Source organism: Lissotriton vulgaris, chromosome 3_1 (genome assembly GCF_964263255.1).
Source record: "Lissotriton vulgaris chromosome 3_1, aLisVul1.2, whole genome shotgun sequence".
NCBI lineage: Eukaryota > Metazoa > Chordata > Amphibia > Caudata > Salamandridae > Lissotriton > Lissotriton vulgaris.
In genome coordinates, this window is record NC_141689.1 from 349,953,010 (window position 1) to 349,979,375 (window position 26,366).

Sequence of the window (26,366 nt, forward strand, 5' to 3'; positions counted from 1 at the left end):
ATACAACAGTTGGCAATAGTTTACGCTCTGTTCCAACCCTCATCTCAGTATGGTTCCTTGAGTCCCCTCCCTCGACCCCCCCTCCCAACAACCTTCAATCACAACCATCAAGGCCACTGAAGACGTCAAAGCGATTGGACGTCTCAAGAGGCGTGAAAGGTTTCAGATGGTCCATCCTTCTATCCTGAAAACTGTGAAAGTTATGGTAACTAGTTGGGACGGAATGCCATCCCAGGGGGTCTTGAACCGTTGCAGGGCAAGGGGCACCAGGCATGTTTCTCATACCCTGGTAAATCAGGGGGTACTGAGAGCAATAACTGTTCCCAACATTCTGTACAATTGGACAATTAAGTGGCTGAGATTGAATTGACCCCTGTGAAAGGGGAAAAAGAGATGGGACAACCACTGACCTAGGGTAAAAATACGTTAGAGGTCTTGGGATTATAGTACTGTTAGAACTCCCCGTCTGCCAGTTCAATATGTAGTGGACAGCGTTTGGGTCCCTAAAATTAACAACCACTACATCACCCTCGATATCTTTGGTTCTTCCCCCCAACCATTCGAGGCGTCGAACATGAACTATGTCCCCGTTAACATAATTTGCAATGGGCCTATGTGCTCTCAACCAGTGCGTTATCTTATTTTTTAGTTGAAAAAAACCCTCCCTCTTATTTTGTTCAAGGGCCGGCACACCTGTTAGGACTACCACATAGGGTACTGCCTCTGGTGGAAGTTCAGGCAGTGGAACCCTTTTAGGTTTCCCCCAGGTGCGTCTGGTTTCCCTCGCTTCCCTTGTTAGGTCTGTTAAAGCTAGGTTGGTTATATTACCAGAATTTTTAGATGTATTAACGCTGGTCTTGCTAACAACTGACCCCAGCATTGAATCACCAGTTGCCTCTTGGGATGGCCTAGAATTAACATGGTGGTGAGCAATAGCTGATGCTGGGTTCTCCGAGGATTTTGGTACGGGTAGAGTTGAGGGAGGTGTAAGAACAACATGAGCAGCAATAGGGGGAGGAGGTAGCACAACAGATGACGAAACTTGAGATACGCCCTTAGATGCTTGATTATTTGCATAATTAACATCAGCATGGCCTACAAGATCTATTTTAGGCAGTGCAATCTCAATTTTTGACAGCCTACACTCCACCTCCGTTAGCCTCTCCAAGATAGATACAGAATATGATCTAATTAAGTTCTCGATATCCTGAAGGGACACGGGGCACCTGTTCTCAGTATGGACAATGGCTGTCTCACTTGGCTCCCTATTGACCTCTTTATCTATAGGGGTATTAGATATGACTGGTGATGCAATAATACGGACCAACCCCTCAGAATCAGATTGAACAACACAGGGATTCTTAACAACAATAGGCAAATTTTTCCCAAAGTCACGGCAGCTCAGTTTGGGTTGCAATGGATCCCTCCTTTTCCGTCGCTTTTTGTTCGGCGGGGGGCCATAAATTTTCCCCGTAGTTGGTAATTTTTTTGCCTTAGCACGGACTGCATGCTGTTGTAATAAGGCGTCTCCCTTTAGAGATGACAAGCCACTTCCAATGGATGATGACGACAAGTCGATCAAATCAACTCGAGATACGGTTTCAGATGGAAGAGCAACCGTATTTGCCTCCGGGAGCGAGCTGTCTAATGGAGGAGTCGATTCGTTTGTTAATGCCCCAGCAATATTATCAGAGGGACCAATCACGGGGGATATTAATGGTAAAGCTAATCCATTCTTCATGCTTTCCACTGAGCGGCGACGGTCTGCCCGCCTCTCCGCTAGCACAATCTCCCTGGTGATATCAGGCGATGGTTTGGAAAAGTAACTGTCCAAAGTCCCATTAACTAGCACACCCTGTTTATCCTGCGCATGCAGCTCAACATTAACAGTTGCCATGGCTAGTTTAAAGGGGTCGTTTGGTGAGGCAGATGACGATGGTTGGAATTATAGTATAAGGAACACAATCAGTACCTGAAAGCAAGAGGGTATATCCGGACCGGTCTCCTCGTGTCTCGGAGGGTCTCAGAGGGTCCGCCCTTAGTCCGGGCTTCGTCCCGGGATTAGTCCCGCACACGCGTTCCGCTCACGCGTCCCCGTGGCAGTTTTTATAGCAAATGGAGGTGGTGAAAGGGAGGAGTCCCGGGAAGAGGCGGCAGGTGTGCTGGATGTTGGACGCACAGCCTGTCGGACCTCGCAGTCCCGTCTCCCTTTGGCCCGCACTTCCACACGGTACAGCGTCTCTTCACTCCGGCACGTCCCCGGGTTGCAGGCAAGGGCTCCTAGAACACAACTGCAGCAAGCACTCCTCTGCGAGCGGCCCCCGCGAAGCGGGGGCCGCGAGGAGTAATAAAGGGCGGTGATAGAAGGGAGGAGTCCCGGGAAGAGGCGGCAGGTGTGCTGGATGTTGGACGCACAGCCTGTCGGACCTCGCAGTCCCGTCTCCCTTTGGCCCGCACTTCCACACGGTACAGCGTCTCTTCACTCCGGCACGTCCCCGGGTTGCAGGCAAGGGCTCCTAGAACACAACTGCAGCAAGCACTCCTCTGCGAGCGGCTCCCGCGAAGCGGGGGCCGCGAGGAGTAATAAAGGGCGGTGATAGAAGGGAGGAGTCCCGGGAAGAGGCGGCAGGTGTGCTGGATGTTGGACGCACAGCCTGTCGGACCTCGCAGTCCCGTCTCCCTTTGGCCCGCACTTCCACACGGTACAGCGTCTCTTCACTCCGGCACGTCCCGGGGTTGCAGGCAAGGGCTCCTAGAACACAACTGCAGCAAGCACTCCTCTAAAAAAGGATATGGCTTAAATTGTTTTCATATTCTTTTAAATAAATAATGTGTTATTCAACTGGTGTCACAGGTTTAATTTATTTTGTGTTTTACCTCCACCTCCAGTGTATGGCACCAAAGATGGTGCACAAAACTCAACACAACTTATGGCCAAGATTTGGTGAAATGCTCACGGGATACCATCATGATTTTCTCCTCCACTCACTCACTCTGCTACTATATAATGTTATCTCTTCTTTGATTTACTAGCATTTGCTATGGGCACATGCTAGAAGATTGTCACATGACAGCTGAAAATAAATGAAGCTATCTTGTCTTTAGAAAAGTTGCTTTATACATTATTCTTTAGAACAGCCCAGTGGAAGAAGCCTAAATTGGAGGATGCAAAACAGTAAGTAATTAAAAATGAGTGCCTTTGCCTTCAAGAGGAACATCAAAGTTCTCCTACAGCTGACAATGTTGAGTGTATAAATCTAAGTACATAAATTTGAGGCCAAAACCGAAGAAGAGGTAATAGAAATACACTTCATTGGCGGAGGGATAACTCCATGGCAAGAAAAGTAAATCAGAGTTTAAGAATACTGACACACATTTCATTATGGTTCTTTGACCCGTGCCCAAAGGTTACAGTGTAAGAAACACTTAAACTCCTTCTAACAACAATGCTCGCTTGTTCCAAATTAGCCCCTACTCACACAGTTTCCAAACTGGTGAGAAAGTCTGAGGGGTACTAGAACCTGCATCCACTTCACCTTCAAGAAACCAACCACACACCATCGCACCCAACAGCTGTCTCTCCGCTGCTGGAGCAAAGTCACGGAAGACCAGCTGCTCACCTCCCTCGCCAAGAACCCACCCACCGACCCCACCAACTCTGACGCCGCAGCCCACAACCTCAGATGGTGGATCGACGACTGCGCCAACACCCTCGCCCCGCTGAAGAAACCATCCAACAGCCACACCAACAAGATAGCCACATGGTTCACCAACGGGCTCCATGCCTCCAAACACGTATGCTGAAAACTGGAGAAGACATGGCTACACAAACGCACACTGGGCAACCACGCAGCCCACAAGGACGCAACCCGCAGACACCACCACCTCATCAGACTAGCCAAGAGATCCTCCTTCCAAGACCGCTTGGACAATAACGCGCACAACAGCAAAGAGCTCTTCAGCATTGTAAAGGAACTCTCCAACCCCAACACCAACGACATCTAACCCTCACAAGAATTGTGCGACTCACTAGCCATCTTCTTCCACTGCAAGATCGCAGACATCCACGACAGCTTCAACACCACAATCGCCCCGACTATGCCAGACTCCACCTCTCCTGTGAACACCACCAGCTCCAACCGCCTGACCTCCTGGTCCAACGTCAACGACGACGAGACATGCAAGGTCATGATCTCCATCCACTCAGGATCTCCGTCTGACCCGTGCCCACACCACGTATTCAACAAGCAGACGCAGCCATCGCACCTCAACTACGGAAGGTCATCAACTTCTCCTTTGAAACAGCGATATTCCCGGAAAGCTGGAAGCACGCCGAAATCAACGCCCTCCTCAAGAAGCCCAAAGCAGACCCTGAGGAACTCGAGAACTTCCGGCCCATCTCCCTGCTCCGGTTCCCGGCAAAGGTCATCGAGAAAATCGTCAACATGCAACTGACCCGCCACCTGGAAGACCACATCATCTTGGACCCGTCCCAGTCCGGATTCAGACAAAACCACAGCACCGAGACAGCCCTCATCGCCGCCACAGACGACATCAGGCGCCAACTAGACAATGGCGAACCATCATCCCTCATCCTCCTGGACCGGTCAGCCGCCTTCGACACGGTCTGCCATTGCACTCTAAAGACACGCCTCCTAGAAGCAGGAATCCAAGAGAAGGCCCTCGACTGGACCACGTCCTTCCTCATCGGCAGAACCCAGAGCGTCCGCCTCCCAACCTTCCGATCCGAAGCAACCAACATCATCTGCGGCGTCCCCAAGGGCTCATCCCTTAGCCCGACGCAGTTCAACGTCTACATGGCCCCCCTCGCACTAGTGGCCCGCCATCACGACCTCAACATCATCTCATACGCTGACGACACCCAGCTCATCCTCTCCCTCACCAAGGACCCACACACCGCCAAAACCAATCTCCACGAGGGAATGAAGGCAGTCGCCGACTGGATGAGGAGCAGCCGTCTGAAGCTGAACTCGGACAAGACGGAGGTCCTCAGCCTCGGATCCACCCCCTCAGCCTGGGACGACTCCTGGTGGCAGATCACACTGGGAACAGCACCAACACCCACCGACCATGCACACAATCTAGGATTCATCCTTGCCGACTCCTCTACATGTCTAAGCAGGTCAACACCGTCTCCTCCTCCTGCTACACCCCTACATGCCCTGCAGGATCTACAAGTGGATTCTGACCGAAACAAGAAGAACGTGACACAGGCCCTCGTCAGCAGCAGAATGGACTACAGAAAGGCTCTCTACGCAGGAATCCAAGCCAAACACCTACGACGTAGCAGCACCCCCTCCCCTCAGCACTTTGGGACCCTCACGGGTAAGTAGCGCGCTCTACAAGTACATTGATTGATTGAACCTGATTAAATTGTTTTGTTAGAGCAGGCTGTGATCAGACCTAGTGGTAGCTAACTGGCTGGAGCATGGGAGTCAACGAGCTCTCTCCTGCCATGTATGATCTTACAAATGCTCTAGGATCATAGCAATGCAACTGTACAAACATGGGCCTTGAAATGATATTAATAAATAAGAATAATAATCCATACTTGTGAAGCACAAACATATCACTCCTTAAGGTTTCAAGGCACTGGGGGCCGTCAGGGAGATTAAATGAGCTATTGCTCAGTGTCACATGATGCTGAGCTGAGCTGCTTGTGGGGATCGACCCATAATCTTCAAGCTCAAGAGTCAGCCGCACCACACCTCACAGAACAATTATTTGTACCCAGCAGGCAATGAGAATGAGTCTTTAGTGGTCACCACACTGTAGTCTACTCACACTTTTGAGATAGAAGTATGAAGGACAAAGGGACACATCTGTGTATCTTGGCTACGCCTATGTGGAGCATTCACAACTGTTGGATGCAAAAACGTGCTTGCCTTTGAGCACCAGAAAACAAGCATTGGCATAGCCAATAGGTCTCGCTTTTTGGACCCTATGAGTATTTAGTTACGCAGCAGAATATCCTTGGTGCAACAACACAAACTGTTGCATGGCTAAACACATATAAGGTCTAAATGTGAGACCTAATGGCTATGCCAATGCTTGTTTGTACATATATAGCCGCTGGAAAGGGTAATGCATGGTGGTCTCCATCCAATTTGACATAAAAGAGGATTCTATATGAACAATATGTGCCTTGTACTCTGTTCATTCACTTAAGAGGCTCAGCAATGATGCCAGGATATTTTAGCGTCTTGGCGTGGTGAGTAACACTGGATCGTGGAAACTCATCATCTCATTTACGCACTCTATTATACTCCACTTTCAGTAATTGTGCATAAAAGCAAAATTTGTTAATGTGCCGCTATTAAAGGCAAAATGCTTCTCACTGTTGCCTCGCTCACACACATTCATTGCGTTCAACAGGAATAGGGCCGTTATTATGGACATGGTTGTTGCACAACACTGTGGCTTTCACTCCCGGAATGGCTGGGATCTCTTGACTAGCAGAATGCCGGCCTCGATATCAATCAACTTCCTGCTGCCATATGAAACCTTTGCAGTCACACATATACATACTGCGCAAACATATGTTCTGGGTTGTACTCCTGATTGCAGCTTCAATACCACTTAAAAGCCTGCTGCTATTTAATGCCTTCGTAGTTGCACATTTACATAATGGCTCAAACATGTGGGCTGGGTTGTGTTCATGACTGCAGCACCAGTTAGGATGTTTCCCTAACGGGTACACTGGAGAAAAACATTTGCATGTACCCCGGCATTGTTGTGAGTATTCTACTCACCTCAGCCCCCAAGTCATAACAGCGACTGCCTGAAGAGATAAAATAGCCAGTAGTGCCCCACTTGTTTCCTTAAAAGGTACACCTCACGGGGTTACTTCATCACCTCTCTGGACCACTGGAACAAGTGGCGGAGTGGCGAATGTCTATTCAAGTTGAATGCCTTCAACCATATATGCGGAGCCCTATGACTCTTGCCTGCTCATGGTAGGTGTAGTATTTCCCATAGAGCAACTCCTAAATAGCTCAACAAGCTAACAGGTGGTAGTTAAATCCAGAGAGGCTGTTCTCGAAACTTGTAAGTTGTAAAAGAGGAGTATTTCTATACTACAGGTAGCGATCATTGCTATGGTTGTCCAAACCAGATACCCACCAGGGAACCAAGTGGGAGTGAGTCCCTGTGGATAAAATGGTGGAAAATTCCCACACCGTGGAGTTATTTAAGTAAAGTTAAAAGTTAATACCCCCCTCATCCTTGTTTGGGACGTCTGATAGGGGGATCATGGCAGCAGGCTGACGCTGGTCGCGGGAGCTCCAACCCATCGGAGGGTGCTCATATTGTTTGACTGTGTTTGAGAGGTTTATCTCCCCTCTAGATGTGCAACGGGATCGAGTGAGGGAAACTGTACCTTAATTTGCGGTCTCCTTCAGGGATGGGTATGGGCGCCAGGCGGCCTGGAGACTCCTGGTGGTGCATGGCATTGGCTCTGTTACAGCGCTTTCATGCTGCTGCTGCCTAAGCAAGCTTCTGGGTTGGCTTCAGTAGAGTCAGCACAGTTGCAGGCGCAGCAGGGAGTAGTCGGCTTTGTGGACGACCTCAATTACAAAAGGGCTGCATATGTGTGGAGGAGGTCAGGGTTCTGCTGGGCTTTGATTAACCCCAGAAAGAAGGTTGATAAGAAGAGTGAGACGGAGGTGAGACGCAGCAAATGTCAGTGGAAAAAGGGGGTTTTACCTGGTACGATTAACTTCTTTTGGTGGATCAGTAAGGCCTGGAGGGGGAAAAAACTGCAGTAATAAAGGTCTTCCTCAGCAAACCCCTGAAAGTACGGCAGAGAGAGCCTCACTCGCGGCGCCCCGCTTTAATTTTAGCTTTAAAATTAAAGCGCAGGTGCAGCGATTATAGCAAAAGTAAAGAAATAGATGTGATTTTCTATTTCTTTACTTTTGCTATAATCGCGGCACCCATGCTTTACTTTTAAAGTTAAAAGTAAAGCGCGGGTGCCGCAATTATAGCAAAAGTAAAGAAATTGAAAAAAAATCCATTTCTTTACTTTTGCTACAAATCACAGCACCCGCGTTTTACTTTTAATGAAAGCTCTAGGCTGGCTATGGGAGCATTTTTTAAAACCCTCACTAAGTCTCACCAGACCAGCGCATGCGCTGGGTCAGGCAAGACCTAAAAAGGAAATCATCTTAGAAGAAAGTTGTGGGCTGTGATTAGGTTAAAACTGATACAAATTTGGAGGTCATCAATCTAGAACATAAGAATATTGCCATGGTGGCACAGAAAAAGAAGTTACTTAGCTTTGTTAATGCTTTTTCTGATGGATACTCTCACCTTTAGAATATCCTCAGGCACCATACTGACTGCAGAGACTTTTAACTGCAATGGTACAGCACGGCTCCAAATTCACTTATTTCACTTATGGGAAGTGATAATGGAGCCATTTATAAAGCCCACTCCTGTGTGTCGACATTAGTTTATTTCTTGACTCTGTCTGCAACCTTAGATGAAGAGATCAAATTTTTAGATGCAAAGATTTATGACCATTAAAGAGAATGGGGAGGTGAGTGAGAAAGCTGCGGTTGGATGGAGAAAGAGCATCACCAAAGGTAAGTAACTTGTTTTTCTGATGGATTCTTTTAAAATAGATACCAAAGCAGTACCTCCCAAAGTGGTGGGTCTGTGGAATGGCTTACACCAAAATGTCCGGCAGCACCGAATGGCCAAAATGCCCTGCCAGTGGCCGTCAAGGCAGTAGTGCTTTGTGAACGTGTGTACTGCCACCCACATTGCTGACAGATGTCAAGGACAGGTACAATGTGTGCCGGCACAGTAGTAGCAGCATTGGCCCTAGAGTAATGGGTCTTCAACCAAAGCACCACTGTCTGGGGAAAAAGGTGGTGTAATGTGGCAGCACCGAGAAAGGCTGAAGCTTGCTCACACTACGTTGAATTCACCATGACAAGAAACACAGTCTTCAAAGTGAGGCAATGTAGTTGACACCTTAGCAGAGGCATGGACACGAGAAAAAATGAGGACCAAAAAAAGATTTCACTGTGGCATCAAAAAAAGGTTTTGGAGGAAATAACATCTCTTAGAAATCTCATTACAACAGGTGATTTGAACGTAAAAAAGTTCAAAAGGGCCAACAGATAATCTTTAACAGTGCACGTGCAGTCCTTGCTGAGTCAGAGATCAAGTGAGCAACAGGATATCTGACAGTTTGGTCCACAATGGATCAGTATTGCAGGTGCCAAACCAGTGCCAAGCAAAAACAGACTACCGTATTTTCCGGCGTATAAGACGACTTTTGAACCCCTGAAAATGTTTTGGAAAGTCGGGGGTCATCTTATACGCCGGATGCCAAATTAGACCCTTTGTTTTTATGGATTTTTCAATAGCGCGGACTACTCTTGGATGCGAGTTCGAGCTGCACTATTTACCGCCCACGCTTCCGACCCAGCGGGGAGGGGTGGGGGGGGGCTCTAATCCCCCGTCCGACACAAACGGGTAAAGTCCGCGCTATATAAAATCGCATACCATCTAAAGATTGCAGCCGGGGATACCGAGCAGTTTCCACAGGCGTTTCTGTAGGCACAACTACCGTGGAGCGGAACCGTTTATTTCATAAACCCAAACTACGAGCATATACCGGTAATAGGTAATAGTACAAAATGAACAAATTAGAAAAAGCAAACGTTAAGTTACATGGATCAAAAGAGCCTAGACTGACCTCCACACGCGTCTCCACATCCCCAGGCAGATGAGGCAGCAGGAGGTCCTGAAATATAACAGGCAGCTCTGAAGATGGCGGCCCCCACTGTGTTCCACATGTGCTGATCTCTCTCTCCTTCCAGAAATCTCATGCTCATTGGAAGGAGGGGAGTGTCAGTACCACGTGATCTCCTCAGTCCATGGAGATAGAAAGTTGGACTGCGCTGGAAGTGGGGGTAGTCTTATACGGCGAGTATAGCTTGAAACCTAAATTTTATCAAGCAAAGTAGGGGGTCGTCTTATACGCCGGGTCGTCTTATACGCCAGAAAATACGGTATTTAGAAGGATTCCGACACCAGGATGACATCCACAGCTTTGGGAGGAACATCAAATGCAGTCAACTGCTGCCGAACAATCTCATTACAAAGAGGTGAAGATTCCGGTGCAGGACATTGCCCTGCAACAGGAGGCCCTTTCAAAGTGGTAGCCTGATCAGAGGACAGATTGCTTATGCCCAGAAGTATCAGGTACCACCCTCATTTTACCCAATCTGGAGGCACTAAAACAACTTGGGCCGGGTTGTTTCTGATCTTCTTCAGACTTGGGGTAGGAGATGCTGCAGTGGAAAGGCATACAGGAGTCCTGTGACCCACTCAATCCGAAATGCGTCTTGGGAGAGAGAGCGCCCTGTGGAAACTGCAGCGCACATATATCTTTACATTGCATGATGTTGAAGATGGCAAATAGGTGTACACAGTTATCGGTCTTAAAAGATGCCTGTGCCACAGCTGGATATAACTTCCGTTTGTGATCTGCCAGGCAATGCCAGCTTAGTTCCTCTGCCCCAGCGTTCAAAGACCCTGTAATGTGGTTCACGACCAGGAGATGTCCTGGAGCTAAAGTCAGTTTCAGATACAAAGTGCCTCCTTACACAGGGCCCAGGACTCACTCCCCACTAGCTTTGCTTTTTGCTGTATCATATGGTGGTGGGGCTGTCTATGAGAACCTGAGCCAGTCTCCCTTTGATGGATGTTAGCAAGGCTTTCAGTGCCAAGTGGATGGGCCTGCAAATTCAATAGACTGATGTAGAGATGGGTGTCCGCCTGACACAAAAGACCTCTGATCGGCACCTCCCTCAGATGACCTCCCTAGCAGTAACGGACCTGTGACGGACCAGTCATCAATGGCAGCTCTGGGCAGGGAGAGGGGTTTGCTGTTGATACAATTAAAGTTAAGGAAGCAATTCAGATCTTTTGCCATCTTCTCCGAAACCTGGATAGAATTTGTGAGGTACTCCTGGTGCTGGGCCTCCTGAGACTTCAGGTTCCACTACAGAACTCAAATACATTAACTGGCATAGTTTACAAGTAAGATGCAGAATAACACGAGGCCCAGAAGCCTCAGAGCTACGCTCACCAAGACCCAGAACCAGGGCTGAAACGTCAGAATCATGGAAGCCGCATGGCACTGCCTACCAGCAAGCAGGAGCATTGCTGTTAAAATCTTTTGGGTCCTGTCTGGTGCCTGAGGATATTCCAAAAGTGACAAATCTGTAGTGCGAAATATTCTCAGAAATGCTTTTATTTTAAATAAGACCATCACCCAACTCTTCTACTAAGTGTACGTCACAGACTAGGACAAGGAGCTAATCTCTAATTCAATAATTTGAAGTCTCTGGCATTTCGGCAAGGAACATACCACAGAAAGACTTCAAATGTTGCATAGATTCTATGAGAAAAGGAGCCGGAAGAATTAAGAAAATGGTGAGACAAAGAGGGACTACTCTAGACACCCACACACAGGAGTGACAAACTAATGTATAGCAAATTCAATACAGAAAAAAATATTAGGATGTTATTGATCCACAGAATCTTTACTTGCACAGCCTATGGGTCATCTTGATATATAAATGTCATATCAGCTCGTTATAGGTAAAATGCTCTTAATGCAGAGCACAGTAAACAAAACCATAGGAACTAACTGGTCTAAAATAACTGGCATGTCCTTAAACTCCAATAACAGGAGGACACTGGGAAGAAATTTGTGTGCACAAATAGGCATCACCAACTTCACCCTCTGCATCATCACTTCCCGTGAATTACAATGGTACAGTGATGTATTTTGTGGGAGTAAAAAGTCAGAAGTATTCATAAGAAGTATACTTGCAGAGGTCCAATGCATGAATCAAACTCTAAAAAGAGAAAAACTTGTGGTAGGAATAACACACTGGAAATGTTTTTGTCCACAGTGAATAGGTACAAAATCATGTGCACTATTACTAGAATACGACTACTTCAAGTAAATAATTCCCGCCACCACTAATACCTGTGAATTTACCTAGTACGAGCTCTGTACTCTTGGTGCTACTTGCTGAGCCCTGGGATACTGCATCGCTACATCCGGAAATTCCAGAAAACTTTGAAGACTGAGAAACCACTTCTAAGTGATTGCGGATTGTCAAGCCACACCAATCAGAATATGGAATATCTGGAAAATCTAAGAGCAAACATTTCAGAGAAGAGAACATGAGTTCATTGACTGGATTATAAATATAAAAGGTATTTCTAGCTACACACTACAAAATACTTTCTAATGAGGCAACATTTAAACTGGACAAGCACCAAAGGAAATGTGTAACACCCTAATAGAAAAGGTTACTAGAAGAGGCCACACCTCCCTTTAAAACATTTAGCTCTTAACATGTTTAGTTATAGTGTGGATTCAAGTGGCTAGTGGTCAGTATCACCCCTACCTTGAACAGACCACGTCAAGGTCAAAGAAACTTCCCTGCATCAGCTGTTGACAGGATATATATATGTATTCGTATTTTTCAGGTACATATGTAGCTAGAGGGTAAAGGAGAACAGCACAGTCCGAGATAAAATTGTGATTGTTAACAAGGTAGAGTATTCCTTAGGTGGTATATTTTTATTGTGTAAGTAGGGAATACGTAAGTTCCCATTTTGGTCTATGACCAAAAGCCTTTTCAACATGATTCCAAAGAGCATACAATGGCCTAGATCAGGGTTTTCAAACTGGCTGGCACTGCCCCCTGTTGGTCTGTGGCTGTATTCCCAAAGGGGTGCAAATGTAGGACGAAAAACTTGGAAATAAAAATTGCCTGGAGACGGGACCTTGTTTATTTGGTGTACTTCCAGGCCATCTTCTTTTAAATGCAGATGTATTTTGAGGTGAATTGAGGGGGCAGCAAGGAAAAGCCCAGTAGGGCTGCATTCAGATGCAGAGCCCTGATCATCCGGAACCAAGGGAACTCATAGTAATGGCCCAGGAAAAACAGATGAGAAGCAAGATCCATGGATAGCATCAAAGAAATGGGCCAGAGACAAGGGTGCCATTTTTGGCTCTTTTGTTTGTTTACACATCTAGAGAGACCGCTTCATCAGAAAGAAGCCCCAGCAAAAATTAGCAGGAGGTGCGGCTTGAAAAAAAGGCCTTTACTGCCAGTAGTGCAATAGGATTAATGCCTTTAACCTCGTGTGAGACTACGACACCCAAGGTATTCAGTCTCTTTTTTTTAATTCACTTCTCCTTCCTTTTCACCACCAGTAGCCCATGAACCCTTGTTCCCTAGGGGAACAGTCTTTCTAATGTTGCTTTTCACTTATGTTTTCGCTCCAGGAAGCTTACACAACCCCTTCCCCCGTCCTGAGGAAGACCCTCCTGTAAGGGCCCACTTGTCCCTACCCTGTCGTGGGGTAAAAACGTCGACATCTGATCCAACAACCTGCCTCTATCCAGAGCTTGAATTGTACTGCTATTTTCAGAAGCATGGTTTACCCTGAACTTATGATCATTTATTGTACTGGTTTCTGGCTCCTGTCTGAAGTCAGGTTTTAAGAAAGGTTTTGAATAACGAAGCTTGACCTATATTGCATCACATTACCTTACCCTACACCGCCTCCTAGCACTCTCACTTCCCTTCCTACTACCTTTTGGGCACTACTTTTTGTAACTATGTGGATATATGCTGTGTGCACATTTTTTGTGCGTTCGTACTTTTGTGATTAAAAAACAATGTACATTTCAGTTGATTATATGTGTTCTTTATCTTGACAGCTATTTCTATTGTGCACTCATAGTATTCTGGGACCCTTCCCTTTGTACTGATTAGTGTAATAGGTGTAGTGGTGCCACTCCACCCCAATTGGCAGTTTTACAACCTAAATGGGGCTTGGAAGCTCATATTTTTTGCTAGGATGAGGCCCCTTTTCCTTTATACAAAGGGGCAGAAGGTCTGCTCTCTGCCTTAGTCCTTGGAGTGATGGCCCAGTGAAGTGGGCAAGGGAGACAACCTGCTTCGTACGGATGTAGCTATCATTGGTAAGGCAGTGGCATGGGGTCCAGGGCCGAGGAGCTAACTACACCTCAATTATGGCTGTTTTACCATGCTTCCCTTCTTGCATTAGTAATCAGTGCATTCGTACTGTGTAAATGTTGCTTTGGGCCTAGGAGCAATGGCCCACAGTAGAGGAATATTGCAGCAGATGAGCATCTTAGTTTTGGTCTCAGAGAGATGACAGCCGGTGGCTTTTGTTTTTAACAAAAGGTAATGAGACATCCAGCTTTGGAAGGCCACAACCAAAATTAGGGAAGTAGGTCCAGTCACATTGGAGCCAAAAGGTCTGAAGGGACTGCTGCATCACAATTGTAACTTTACAAAAGGGGTATGGAGGCCTATTTTCCTTGGGTTACAAAAAGAGCAGCATTAGGAACAGGGGCATCCCTGCTCAAAGGAGAGGAGCAACATGTGGGAGCTCTTATTTTTCTGAAATGACAGACTGGAGGGATGACCAGGCATAGCAGGAAGTGAGGATGTTTTGGGGTTGGGGGAGAGAGGCATAGGAGACATCCTGCTACACATGGCTGTAGCAATCATTAGTGCAGCTGCATTGGGGGTCGTGGAATGTGATGGGCTCATCACATCACAGTTACGTGGAGCAGTGTTTTTTAATCAATTTCTGTAGTTTTGTGCATTTGCTCCAAGTCTCAAATGTAGAGTGGATTATGAGTACCAGAGAAGGTACTCCTGAAATTCATAAACCCTGCTCCATGATCTCAGCCTGCCCCATTCTACACCCCCAATTCATGACATGTTTTAAAGGGAGCCCAACTTCAAAACTTCTTGCTTAGAGAAGCACAGAATAAAAAGGCTGAAGAAGCCTTTCTCCGACTAATTGGAATATTAAGTGCCAGTATAAAAATCTTTTAAGATCCATGAACTATTTTATTTTAGATTTCCTATGTGATAGCATCATTAGATACCTATTGTATTTTTAAAATGTGTTGTCTTTTTTCCCCCCTCAAGTCTCTCCCTTGCATTGACCACAAAGACTACTGGAAAAGTGATTGTACGAATAATAACGACTCCCACAGAGGACATATGTAGTTTCAAAAGTGTACCTGAAGTAGCTAGGGTGCAAGGTACTTATAATTGATCAATCAGCTAAAAGCATAAGCAAATGCTAAAAGGGCACGGGTAAGACAAGACACTTAATATATCTGTTAATCACTGTGCAACCAGGTAATCCTTTCAGAACCAATGATAAAACTGTTCTTTTCAAGAGGGATGTGAAAACAGCATCGTACTTTGGAGAAGTAGTGGATTTGTTCTATTTAAGATAAACTTGGTCAGGCCAGAAGTATTTTAAAGATCTTGTATAGCCTTAATATGGAGCCTGTTATCCAAGACCACTGTTTAAAAGTAAGTGACTAACTAACCTTTGGTAACAATTTACTTTAGGATACTTTCTATTCCCAAATTCCTCAGTTAATGACTCATCTGAGGTCAACAGGTGGTGTTCACATGGAACCAGCCATGGTTCTGAAACAATCTCCAGATAGGACAACACACAGCCATATAAGACGCAACTATAAGAGCTGTCAGTTATCATCCTTTTTTCCCCGTAGTCCTGGGTGGAAATAAGACTCATAATGATAACTGAAAAAAGATAGAGCTCAATAACTGCACAAATTTGGGACCTTATTATCAAAATCCACTAATCCATGCCTCAGAATACAGAGGTGGGTGGACAGTGAAGAATCTGCAGCAAGGATAAAGAATCCACCAGAAAGATTGTTACCAAAGGTAAGTAACTTATTGTTCTGATTAACAACTCTATCCGCAGAGTTCACAAATTATGAATTACACCCAAGCCGTGTCCACAAGTAAGTGAGTCTAATACCAAACCATTATGCAGCATGAAACAATCAAAATGACCATCCCTGCATGCATAGCAATTAGGTCAGTAGTGGATAGGGAAGGTACCCCCATATTATAGTCTTGCAGAGGTCCACAAAGGGGACATTCCAAGACAATGGGCAAGTAAAATATGACCTGATGCCAAAAAGGTGACTCTTTATTAGCTAAACCATCTTACAACTTAAAGCAGTGAACAATACTGGACCACCTTACCTTTATTTGGCACCAGCAAAGCCAAGGATCCGTTGATTGTCAACACTATGGTCTCAAGATCTATCAATGTACATGTTATGAGCCCACAGAGGGTGAAAACAATGTAGTCTCTCTATCTTCAGAAGGATGCAAAGGGAAAAATGCAGACAGGGCAATGGTTTGGTCAACACAAAATTAGGAAACTATCTTACGCATAAATAATAGAATGAACAAAAAATTAAATAAAAGAGCATGGAGTTTGCTTGGTTGCTGAGGTGACAGCGAGAAAAAAAGACCTTCAGAGTAAGGGTCATCAGAGAGCAGTGGTGCCTGGGGTAAAAAGGCGAACATAATATAAATGTACGGATCAAATTATAGACAAATTGAGGTATGATGGATGGAGGAGGAAGTAACTGGGGAGATATTCAAAAACTGTATCACAACAGATGATTCAAATAATGAAAAGCTGATCTGGAAACCACAAATAGCTGACAAAGTGCACAAAGCAAGGTCTTGCTCGGCCAGGGTCAAAGAAATTCAAATCACAAAATATCAGTCAATAATGCCTTGAGTATCAACTCTGTACACCATATCCCAAAGCATGACCAGTGGGTAGAATAAACAGATTCTGGGGGAGACATCCTGCTGTGAAAACTATCTAGGTTACCTTCTTGGGCAGATCAAAGGCACTGAAGTGCAAGATTTCATATCTTTGGTAACACTCTTTCTGGTGAATACTCTAACCATAGATTCCTTACCTTGTAAATACACGCACGTACCAGACATGATTTGGAGATTTTTCAGAGCTTTTCTCCCATGCACCAGCAGATGGTGTTTTGAGGCTCTGCATCATCTTCCTCCCACCCTGGAAGAAATGCCAGAGCCAGATTAACAAGTTACTTACCTTTGGTAAAGATGCACAAGTTACTTACCTTCGGTGACGATATATCTGTAAGAAACATTAATAGTGATAGATTCCTTACTTTAGAATTACCCAAAGGTGCCAGACTGGATCCGGAAAGTTTTTCGTCAGCAGTACCCCTGCTCGTCGGGAGGCGTGGTTGTGCGGCTTCGCGTCTGTTGTTGGCGTCGTGATGATGTCGCTGGAGCTACTTAGAAGCCCCCACGCTCGCTGACGTCAGTTCTGTACACAACTTTCCGTGCCAGGAACACAGAGCCATGCAAGAAACTGACCACTGGTGCCATCAAACTAGGTCCCTGAAAGGGATGACCTTAAACCTAGAAATCAGTTTGCAGGACGGGGAAGATGGTTGGGGCGGTAAGGGATCTATCACTACTAATGTTTCTTACAGATATATAATCACCGAAGGTAAGTAACTTGTGCATCTGAAAGAAACATGTAGTGATAGATTCCTTACCTTAGAATAGATACCCCAGCAATACCAACCCCGGTGGTGGGTCTGCGAACCAAGATCATACTGGAACGTCCTGGAGAACAGAACTGCCAAAGAATCCGTCTCCCCGGACTTGGCTGTCCGGGCAGTAATGCTTGGTAAACGTGTGCAGCAAGGCCCACGTAGCTGCCTGACAGATGTCATGCAAGGGAACTCCCCATCCCAGAGCAGTAGAGGCTGTCGTCGCCCTGGTAGAGTGGGCGCGCAACCCCACCGGAGGCTCCTTTTTAGCCAAGGAGTAACAAGCCTTTATGCACAGAACGACCCACCGAGAGATGGTCCGCTTGTGCACATCCTGACCTTTCTTGGCGCCCACGTAGCCAACAGAGAGCTGGTCATCCACCCGGAACTGTTGTGTGCGGTCCAGATAGAAAGAGAGCGCACATTTTGGGTCCAGACGGTGGAGCCTCTCTTCCTATTTTGAGGGATGAGGAGGCGGAAAGAAGGTGGGCAAAGTGATGGTCTGCCCAATGTGAAAGACAGTGACAACCTTTGGCAGAAAAGAAGGACGAGTCCAAAGACTTGTCCTTCTTTTCTGCCAAAGCCTTTTCAAGCCTAAGGCTTAGAAAAAAGAGCCTGGAGCTCAGTCACTCTTCTGGCAGTGGTGATGGCAACCAGGAAAGCAGTCTTTAGAGTGAGGAGACGAAGAGGGCAATTGTGAAGTGGCTCAAAGGGAGCACACATCAGAAAAGTAAGAACTAGATTCAAGTCCTACTGAGGCATCACAAAAGGAACATGAGGAAACATGTGCGTGATGCCTTTCAAGAATCTATTTACAACAGGGGACTTAAAAAAACAGGGAAGACTGATCTGGAAGCCTTAAAACGGTGGAAATGGCCGCGAGATAGCCCGTGATAGTGCCCAGAACAGAGCCCTGCTAGGCCAAAGAGAGAAGAAAAAGAAGGACCCCTGAAAGAGGGGCAGAAAGGGGATCCACAGCCTTTGCTGTACACCATGCCACAAACCTATTCCACCTGCAGGCGTATACTGTCTCAGTGGAGGGACGCCTGGCTGCCAAGATAATATTACAGACTTCGGGGGGCAGGTCGAAAGATGTCAACTGCCGCCACTCGACTTCCACGCAAGGAGGTGAAGACTGGATAGGTTTGGGTGGAAGACCGTCCCCTGCTGCTGCGACAGAAGATCCGCACGAAGAGGTAGACGTATCAGGGGATCGATGCTCATACTGAGTAGCTCGGGATACCATACTATTTGAGCCCAGTACGGAGCCACAAGGATGACTTGGGACCGGTCGCGCCTGATTTTCTTCAGCACGCTGGGCAGAAGTGGTATAGGCAGAAAGGGGTACAACAGACCGCAGCTCCACTCGCGACGAAAACGTTGCCGAGAGAGTGCCGCCTTGGAAACGCAGAACTGATGACATTGCGCGTTCTCTTCGGTGGCACAGATCTATCCAAGGTTCTCCTCACTGCTGAAAGAGTTCTTGCACCACCTCAGAGTGAAGACTCCATTTGTGATCCATCATGCACCGATGGCTGAGTTAGTCCGCCCTGGTGTTCTGAGAACCTGCCAGGTGTTGAACCACCAGGGATGCCCTGATGTTCCAGCCATGTCCAAAGGCGAATAGCCTCAACATAGGGTCCATGACCCCACCGAGCCCTGTTTGTTGCAGTACCACATGGCGGCCGTGTTGTCTGTGAACACCTGTACTACTCTTCCTTTGATAAAAGGAAGGAAGGAATGCCTTCAGTGCAAGACGAATTGCCCAGAGACCCAAAAGGTCGATGTGGAGACCGGACTCCGCCGGAGACCATATACCTCTGATCTCTGCCTCTCGCAGGTGGCTGCCCCATTCCAGGAGTGACGCGTCCATCACCACTGCCAGCTCTGGCTGGGGAAGGGAGAGGGATCTGCTGCTGATCCAATCGTTTGTTAGCCACCACTGCAATTGACTTGCAGTCCCCTCCGAGATATGGACAACATCAGAAAGATTCCCCTGATGCTGCGCACACTACAACTTCAGGTCCCACTGCAGAGCCCTCATACGCCACCTGGCATGATCCACCAGCAGGATGCAGGAGGCCATGAGGCCATGAGGCCCAGCAGCCTCAGGGTCGAAATCCGGGATAGAGGCTGAAACATCAGTATCATAGCCGGAATATCCCGGACTCGCTGTTCGGGAGGATAACCCCGAAACTGCGCCGTATCCAGAACTGCTCTGATGAAAAGGAGCTTCTGAGAGGGAGTCTAGAGGTGGGAGCTGACAGCATGGGGCGAGCTCGCCTTCAACAGCCAGTCGTCCAGATAGGGGAAGACTGGAACCCCTGATCTGCGCAGATGAGCTGCGACCACCGCCTTCACTTTCGTGAACACCCGAGGGGCGGTGGTAAGGCCAAAGTGAGGCATGGTAAACTGAAATTGCTTGTGGCCTACCGTGAACCGTAGGTAACGCCTGTGGGCTGCCAGGACTAAAAATGGAAATATAAGTCTTGCAATTCCAACGCAACCATCCAGTCTCCTGGGTCGAAGGCAGACAGGACCTGAGCCAACGTGAGCATCTTCAACTTTGAGGGCCCTGAGATCCAATATAGGACGCAGGCCTTTGTCCATCTTGGGTCCCAGAAAGTAGTGGGAGTAGCAACCACGACCTACTTCAGGCACAGGGACCCTTTTGATAGCTCCCAAGGCCAAGAGAGCTGCAAATTCCTGGCGGAGAAGTGCCAAGTGATCCTCCGACATGCAATGGAAGGGTAGTCTTGAAGGGGAGAGAGTAGCCAAACCTACCTGTCCGACGTGACTGTTTACCAGTGGGGGAGGTGAGGGCGAATCCCACCACCCACTGGCGGCCCTGAAAGATCGGACTAGGAGGGTTTGGGGGCAGGTGCAGGGGGGTTCTAGGTTAACTGGTCTCTCCAGACCTGCGTTGTTGGGTCCCACGTCCGTGCACAGGCTGGGCAGTTTGCGTGAACTGGTGGCTAGACTAGGTCGAACAAGGTGGGGCACCCCTTACGTAGCCACGAAAGGGGCAAAAAGCAGACTGCGAGGGGCGAGAGGTCACCGCGAGGTCCAAGGCTCTGGCCATAGCCCTAGAATCCTTGAAGTGCTCGAGTGCCGAGTCTACCTCATCACCCAAAAGTTGACAGCCATCAAAGGGCATGTCTAGAATGGTGGATTGGACATCCCCCGAAAAACCAGACGTCCTTAACCAGGCGTAGCGGCTCAGGGCTACTTATGTGGAAACCGTTCTGCCCAGTGAGTCGGCAGTATCCAGCCCACATCAGATGGTGAATTTGGTTGTGTCTCTACCCTCTGCCACTGTGCGCGTGAGAATGGCCCGGACCTCTTCCGGCACTGTGGCAGCATTTGCACACCTGTATCCCACACTGTAGGGGGGAAACAGCCCAAGAGGCATGCAGTATTCACTGACCGCAGCGCTAAGCTAGCGGAGGGAAACATCTTCTTCCCAAGGTGGTTCAGCTTCTTGGATTCCCTATCTGAGGGAGCAGTAGGGAATGCAACCTTTGAGGACGAGGCTTGCACTACCAAGCTTTTGGGGTTTGGGGTGTTGGGAGAGAAAAAGTGGGTCACCCTGGGCCGGGAGGTAGCGTTGGGCAATCATTCTTTCCACAGGAGCCCCAATGCTAGGCTTGGATCAAGTGCCCAGAAGGACATCCGTGATGACTTCATTTATAGGCAGAAGGGGCGCAGAAGAGGCCGGTGCCGGTTGAAGTACCTCTGTCAGGAGGTTAATATTGACTGCCACTGTAGGAAGCTCCAGGGCCAAGGCCTCGGCTGCCCTACGCAACACCACTGAATATGATGCTTCCTCCTCCGTAGCCACAGTAGGGGAAGAAAGCATGCTAAGATCTGGGGAGGTATCCAGAGCACTGGTGTCACCCAGGTACTCTAGCCAGTCCGGCTCCACAAGTTGGTCTGCTAAAGGGTCCACAGACCCCTACCAGTCCTCCTCACCCTGCTCTAGTTGCCACACAGGCTTGAAAGGAACACCAGGGATGAACAGAGGTACAAATGTCGGTTCTGACGTAGGTCCAGCACTGTGTCCCAAGTCTAGGGCGAGGGTGAGGTGAGGGGGCGTCGTCTTAGAGATCGGCGCCGGGGAAGATACCATGAGGTCCACCGGCATCCAGCGGGATCTAGGCCTGGATCCTCGGGGGCCCTCTAGCGCAGGAGCCACTGGCATCGAAAGGCCCAGGGCCCCCACCCGAGTCTACGGGGCTTAATTGCGTAGTCGGGTTACCCAAAGATGATTTGAAGCGCTCTGTAGAAAGGTCGAAGCTGGGAAGGGGATGCTCTGGCACCGGGAAAAGGAGGGAAGCTCAGAACTGTCCCTCTGGGTACTGCAGTGTCTGCCACCTCACAAGTATCACCAAGACTATGGTTTTTAACAACATGAGTTGGGAACTATGGGACCTGACTAACTGCAAAACAACAGGAGTTGTCTACCTCATCACTTGCCCTTGCAACCTACATTATGTGGGCATGACCACTCGTAAAGTGAGTACCAGAATTTGGTGAACACCGAAGTAATGTCTGATGCCTACTCATCACAACAAAGATGTCATCACATTTCGTTGAACTGAAACACACACCTAAAGACCTAGATGGGTAATTTTGACACACATTAAAAACACAGATAACAGGGAACAACAACTTTTGGAAAAAGAGCAGCAATGAGTTTTCAAACTCCAAACAGATACCCAGGGACTCAATGACAATATCCCATGGGGTCTCTTCAGCTAATTTATCTTCAACTCCTGAAAACCTAGGACGGAGAAACTCTTACTTCATTTTCTTAATTTTTTTTGCCAGGTCCTCATAAAAAGAATCATAAAAATGAAACATTGTTACAACAAACTCACACACCTGGCTGTCACACCATGCCAGAGTGAACCCCTTATACTGAGTTTAGTAACATATGTAACCCTTAAGCGTTTCTACACCAAGTTTACAACTAATTACTAAGCGATCTTAAGTCTAACAGTATTTTTACCATTTGAGTATAACAAGAGGGCCAGTCTGTCCCTATGTTTGTCCCATAACAATAAGAATAGAATTAGAACAACAATGCTTATACGCAATTGTTATTTGTATATTATTTTAAAATATTTGCAATTTGCACACCTCCTAGAGGGCCCCGAATGAACGTCACGAGGAGCGGCCATTGTGTAAAAGATGAGCGGTCTAGTCTTCCTTTATATTTTTTTCGGGCACGCACACGCAGTCTCAGCGTGGGCCCAGTTAATATTAGGAGCTGGTGAAACCACCCACTAAGATGCAGTCACCAGGGAATTGTGTAGGTGTATTGACCGAGGAAGGCCTTGATGAAGTAAGTTACGGGGGAATCACTGTGGGACATATTCCGTTTAAAATCGTGAGTGACGTTTCTTACCCCGTTTACAGCCAACACCGGTCTTAACTTGATTCAAATACTTCCTTTGTCTCATTAAGGTTTGACTACAGGCCCTTCGTCCCTGGTAAAAGACCATGATGATATAACAAAGCGTTTACAAACTATGTCTAAATGGGTATACTTTTTCTTAAATGTTCAATGTGTTGTGTTGTCTTGTTTCAGGAGTGAGACTTTCATAACCACTAAGTTAGTCGATGATTTTCACATGCTAAGAGTGATCACTGGTTAAACCTATTTGAGCATCCACATTATAAGGGTGTTGCATATTATTGTTTTTTGATCGCATTTGGGTTTGTCAGCTTGGCTGACAAGCCAGTGTTTTAAACAAATTTTCTTTGTTACTTCAGATACAGGATAACTCAATTATAACTGTATGTATATTATGGGCATGCGCATTGCATGCCACCTAGTGTGTCCTTATTAGAGGATAAATAGGAGTGGTACTATCAGGACTGGTGACCGTTTAGTCCTGAAGAAGAGTCAATAGGGGAAAGGCTGGAAACATGTTGACTACTTATTACTGAAACAATCAGACTCATCAAGGTCCAAGTCTTCAGTCATAACCCCTGATTTTAACCTTACCGACTAGAGGCGGTGATAAAATATTGGTCCTACAAGTCAGGTATTTGATTGTAACATGTTAGGCGTCATCCCCATCATTTTCTCTGTTATCTTCCAAGTTATGCAAAAACCACAGTTGATGGACAGAATGCAGAACAATGTCATACATTCACCCCAACTGCCAAGCCATGTCTTCCCTGGACCGGAATCAAGCATCCTAAGACAGGTTTCTGGCTATCAGCCGTCTTCACCACTGGACTCAAGCTATCCTGGCTGAAGACGGCTGATAGCCAGAAACCGGTCCTAGGATGCTTGATTCCGGTCCAGGGAAGACATGGCTTGGTAGTTCGGGCTGGACTGTTCCCATGAGGCACAGGGTCAAGGCTGATTTGCATATGGCCATGTCTGAACTGGGGTGGTGTGGAGTGCAAAAAAACGATAGATTTAGGCCCAGATCCCTGTACTGGGGTGAATGTATGACATTGTGCTGCATTCTGTCCATCAACTGTTATTTTTTCATTTGTCACCCGAGTGGAATGGGTATGCTCAGACGTGAGTCTCCACACCACTGGAGTCAAGCTATCCTGGCTGAAGACAGCTGATAGCCAGAAACCGGTACTAGGATTCTTGATTCCGGTCCAGGGAAGACATGTCTTGACAGTTCAGGCTGGACTGTTCCCATAAGGCACAGGGTCAAGGCTGATTTGAATATGGCCATGTCTGAACTGGGGTGGTGTGGAGTGCAAAAAAACGATGGATTTAGGCCCAGATCTCTGTACTGGGGTGAATGTATGACATTGTGCTGCATTCTGTCCATCAACTGTTATTTTTGCATCTTCTAAGTTATGCTAGCTTTGATCGATTCAGAAAAGGGGGGTGGTGATGGACAGAGCGTCTGAATTAAGAAGAATACTCGTACCCAGTCAATAGATCAGGGCTTAATCCATCACCATTTTTTATCTCACTGCACCATCCCAGCTCAGAACCTGGCTACATGCAAATTAGTCTGTCCCTGGCCCAGTGCATCACGGGAACAGGGCAGACCAAACTACCAAGCCAATTCTTTTACTGGAAAGGAAACAAGCTTCACCACTGGACTCAAGCTATCCTGGCTGAAGACGACTGATAGCCAGAAACCAGTCCTAGGATGCTTGATTCCGGTCCAGGGAAGACATGGCTTGGTAGTTCGGGCTGGACTGTTCCCATGAGGCACATTGTCAAGGCTGATTTGCATATGGCCATGTCTGAACTGGGGTGGTGTGGAGTGCAAAAAACCGATGGATTTAGGCCCAGATCTCTGTACTGGGGTGAATGTATGACATTCTGCTGCATTCTGTCCATCAACTGTTATTTTTGCATCTTCTAAGTTATGCTAGCTTTGATCGGAGTCTGTTCCAAACTAATTCTGGAGTACTTGTGTGCGACTCTACAGCAGTGGCAGCATTCTGTTTCAATCAGAATGAGGCTGGACCAGTTGCGCCAGGACGGGCACATGACATCACTTCAGTCAAAGCCAGGTTGCACTCTGTTTGGAGTCAGATCAAACAATCCGATCTTCCTCTGGCATCGAAGTGGCAGGAAGCGGGGTGGATAGTGATGTTGGAGTTGAGGTCGAGATAGGTGTTGGCCCTAGAGTTGAGGAGGATGCCACAGCTGGATCGATAAGTTTAGATAGTGCTGAGGACAGATTGTCCAACAGTATTGAGACTGGAGATCTTCTAAAATCTATGGGGCCCGAAATTGAACCAGAGGGAGTCAGAAGGGTACAAAGAAACTACAATATGGCCTCTCTAAAAGTGCCTATTTGTTGTGATGTCACCTACAGACATGGGAATTCAGGACGCAGTAGGATGTATGGGGAATAAGTTCCTCTGTAGGAGATAGACACCGGGTACCCATGACTTATTGGGTTGCCACAGGAAGAAAGGGGAAAAACTTGCTTCATTTTCTAGTGTTTCTTTTTGGACTTTGGCTCATGATAATGGTCGAATAAAGAAACACTGACACTGGTATCTTAGCAACTAGACTATCGAAGTTTATTAAGTCCATAATCCATCCTGATCAGAGAGGCTTTATCCCAGGGAGACAGTTAAACAAACTAACATTTCAAGCAATAGGAGCTATAGACTACGCCAACGTTAAAAATCTCCCACTGGCCCTGGTCGCCATAGATGCAGCTAAGGCCTTTGATCAGGTTAATTGGAAGTATCTTTGGGCCTCTATGGCGGCTTTCGGGTTCCCTCAAACTTTCATAAAGGCGGTTAGATCCCTATATTATAACCCAAAGGCTAAGGTTTTAGTTAATGGAATTCTATCGGAATGGTTCGATATATCCCGAGGTACCAGACAGGGTTGTCCCTTATCCCCTCTTCTGTTCGATGTTTATATGGAGCCTTTTGTTTGTGGGATTAGAGAGGACAATATTATTCAACCTTTTTTGCTCGGAAATCTGTCCTTGAAGGTGGCGTTATACGCAGACGATCTCCTTTTATATACCTCCGATCCTTTAGTAGCAATACCGAGGTTATTTTATTTATCAGAAGAATTTGGGAAACTGTCAGGTTACCAGATAAATAAGGAAAAAACTGAGATTATGGGATGGAATAACAACGCACCTATATTAGGCGCTAATCAGAAAATGAGGTACCTGGGAATCTACTTAACCCAATCATTAAAAGACATTACATCACTCAGTTGGAATATGGTGGTTAAAGATATTAATAAAACATTGATAAGATGGGGAAACTTGCCCCTGAATATATACGGTCGAGTCAACCTCATTAAAATGACTATTCTCCCAAAAGTCACTTTCCTTTTCAACTGTATCCCCTTATCATTCTCACTGAAAGATATTAATACCTTACAGGGTAAAAT

At 46.9% G+C, this 26,366-nt stretch overlaps 1 protein-coding gene across 2 annotated transcripts in view; it reads right to left on the reverse strand.

Annotated features, from left to right (window-relative positions):
- RICTOR (RPTOR independent companion of MTOR complex 2) overlaps nucleotides 1–26,366 on the reverse strand; it is a 1,569,237-nt gene that overhangs the window by 196,474 nt on the left and 1,346,397 nt on the right. The window contains exon 35 of one of the 2 annotated variants that reach the window (XM_086960556.1): nucleotides 12,050–12,208. The exons of the other annotated variant lie outside the window; for it this stretch is intronic. Within the exon in view, the coding sequence (XP_086816682.1) occupies nucleotides 12,050–12,208 (159 nt within the window). The remainder of the gene's footprint in view (nucleotides 1–12,049; nucleotides 12,209–26,366) is intronic. 2 annotated transcript variants of the gene reach the window in all.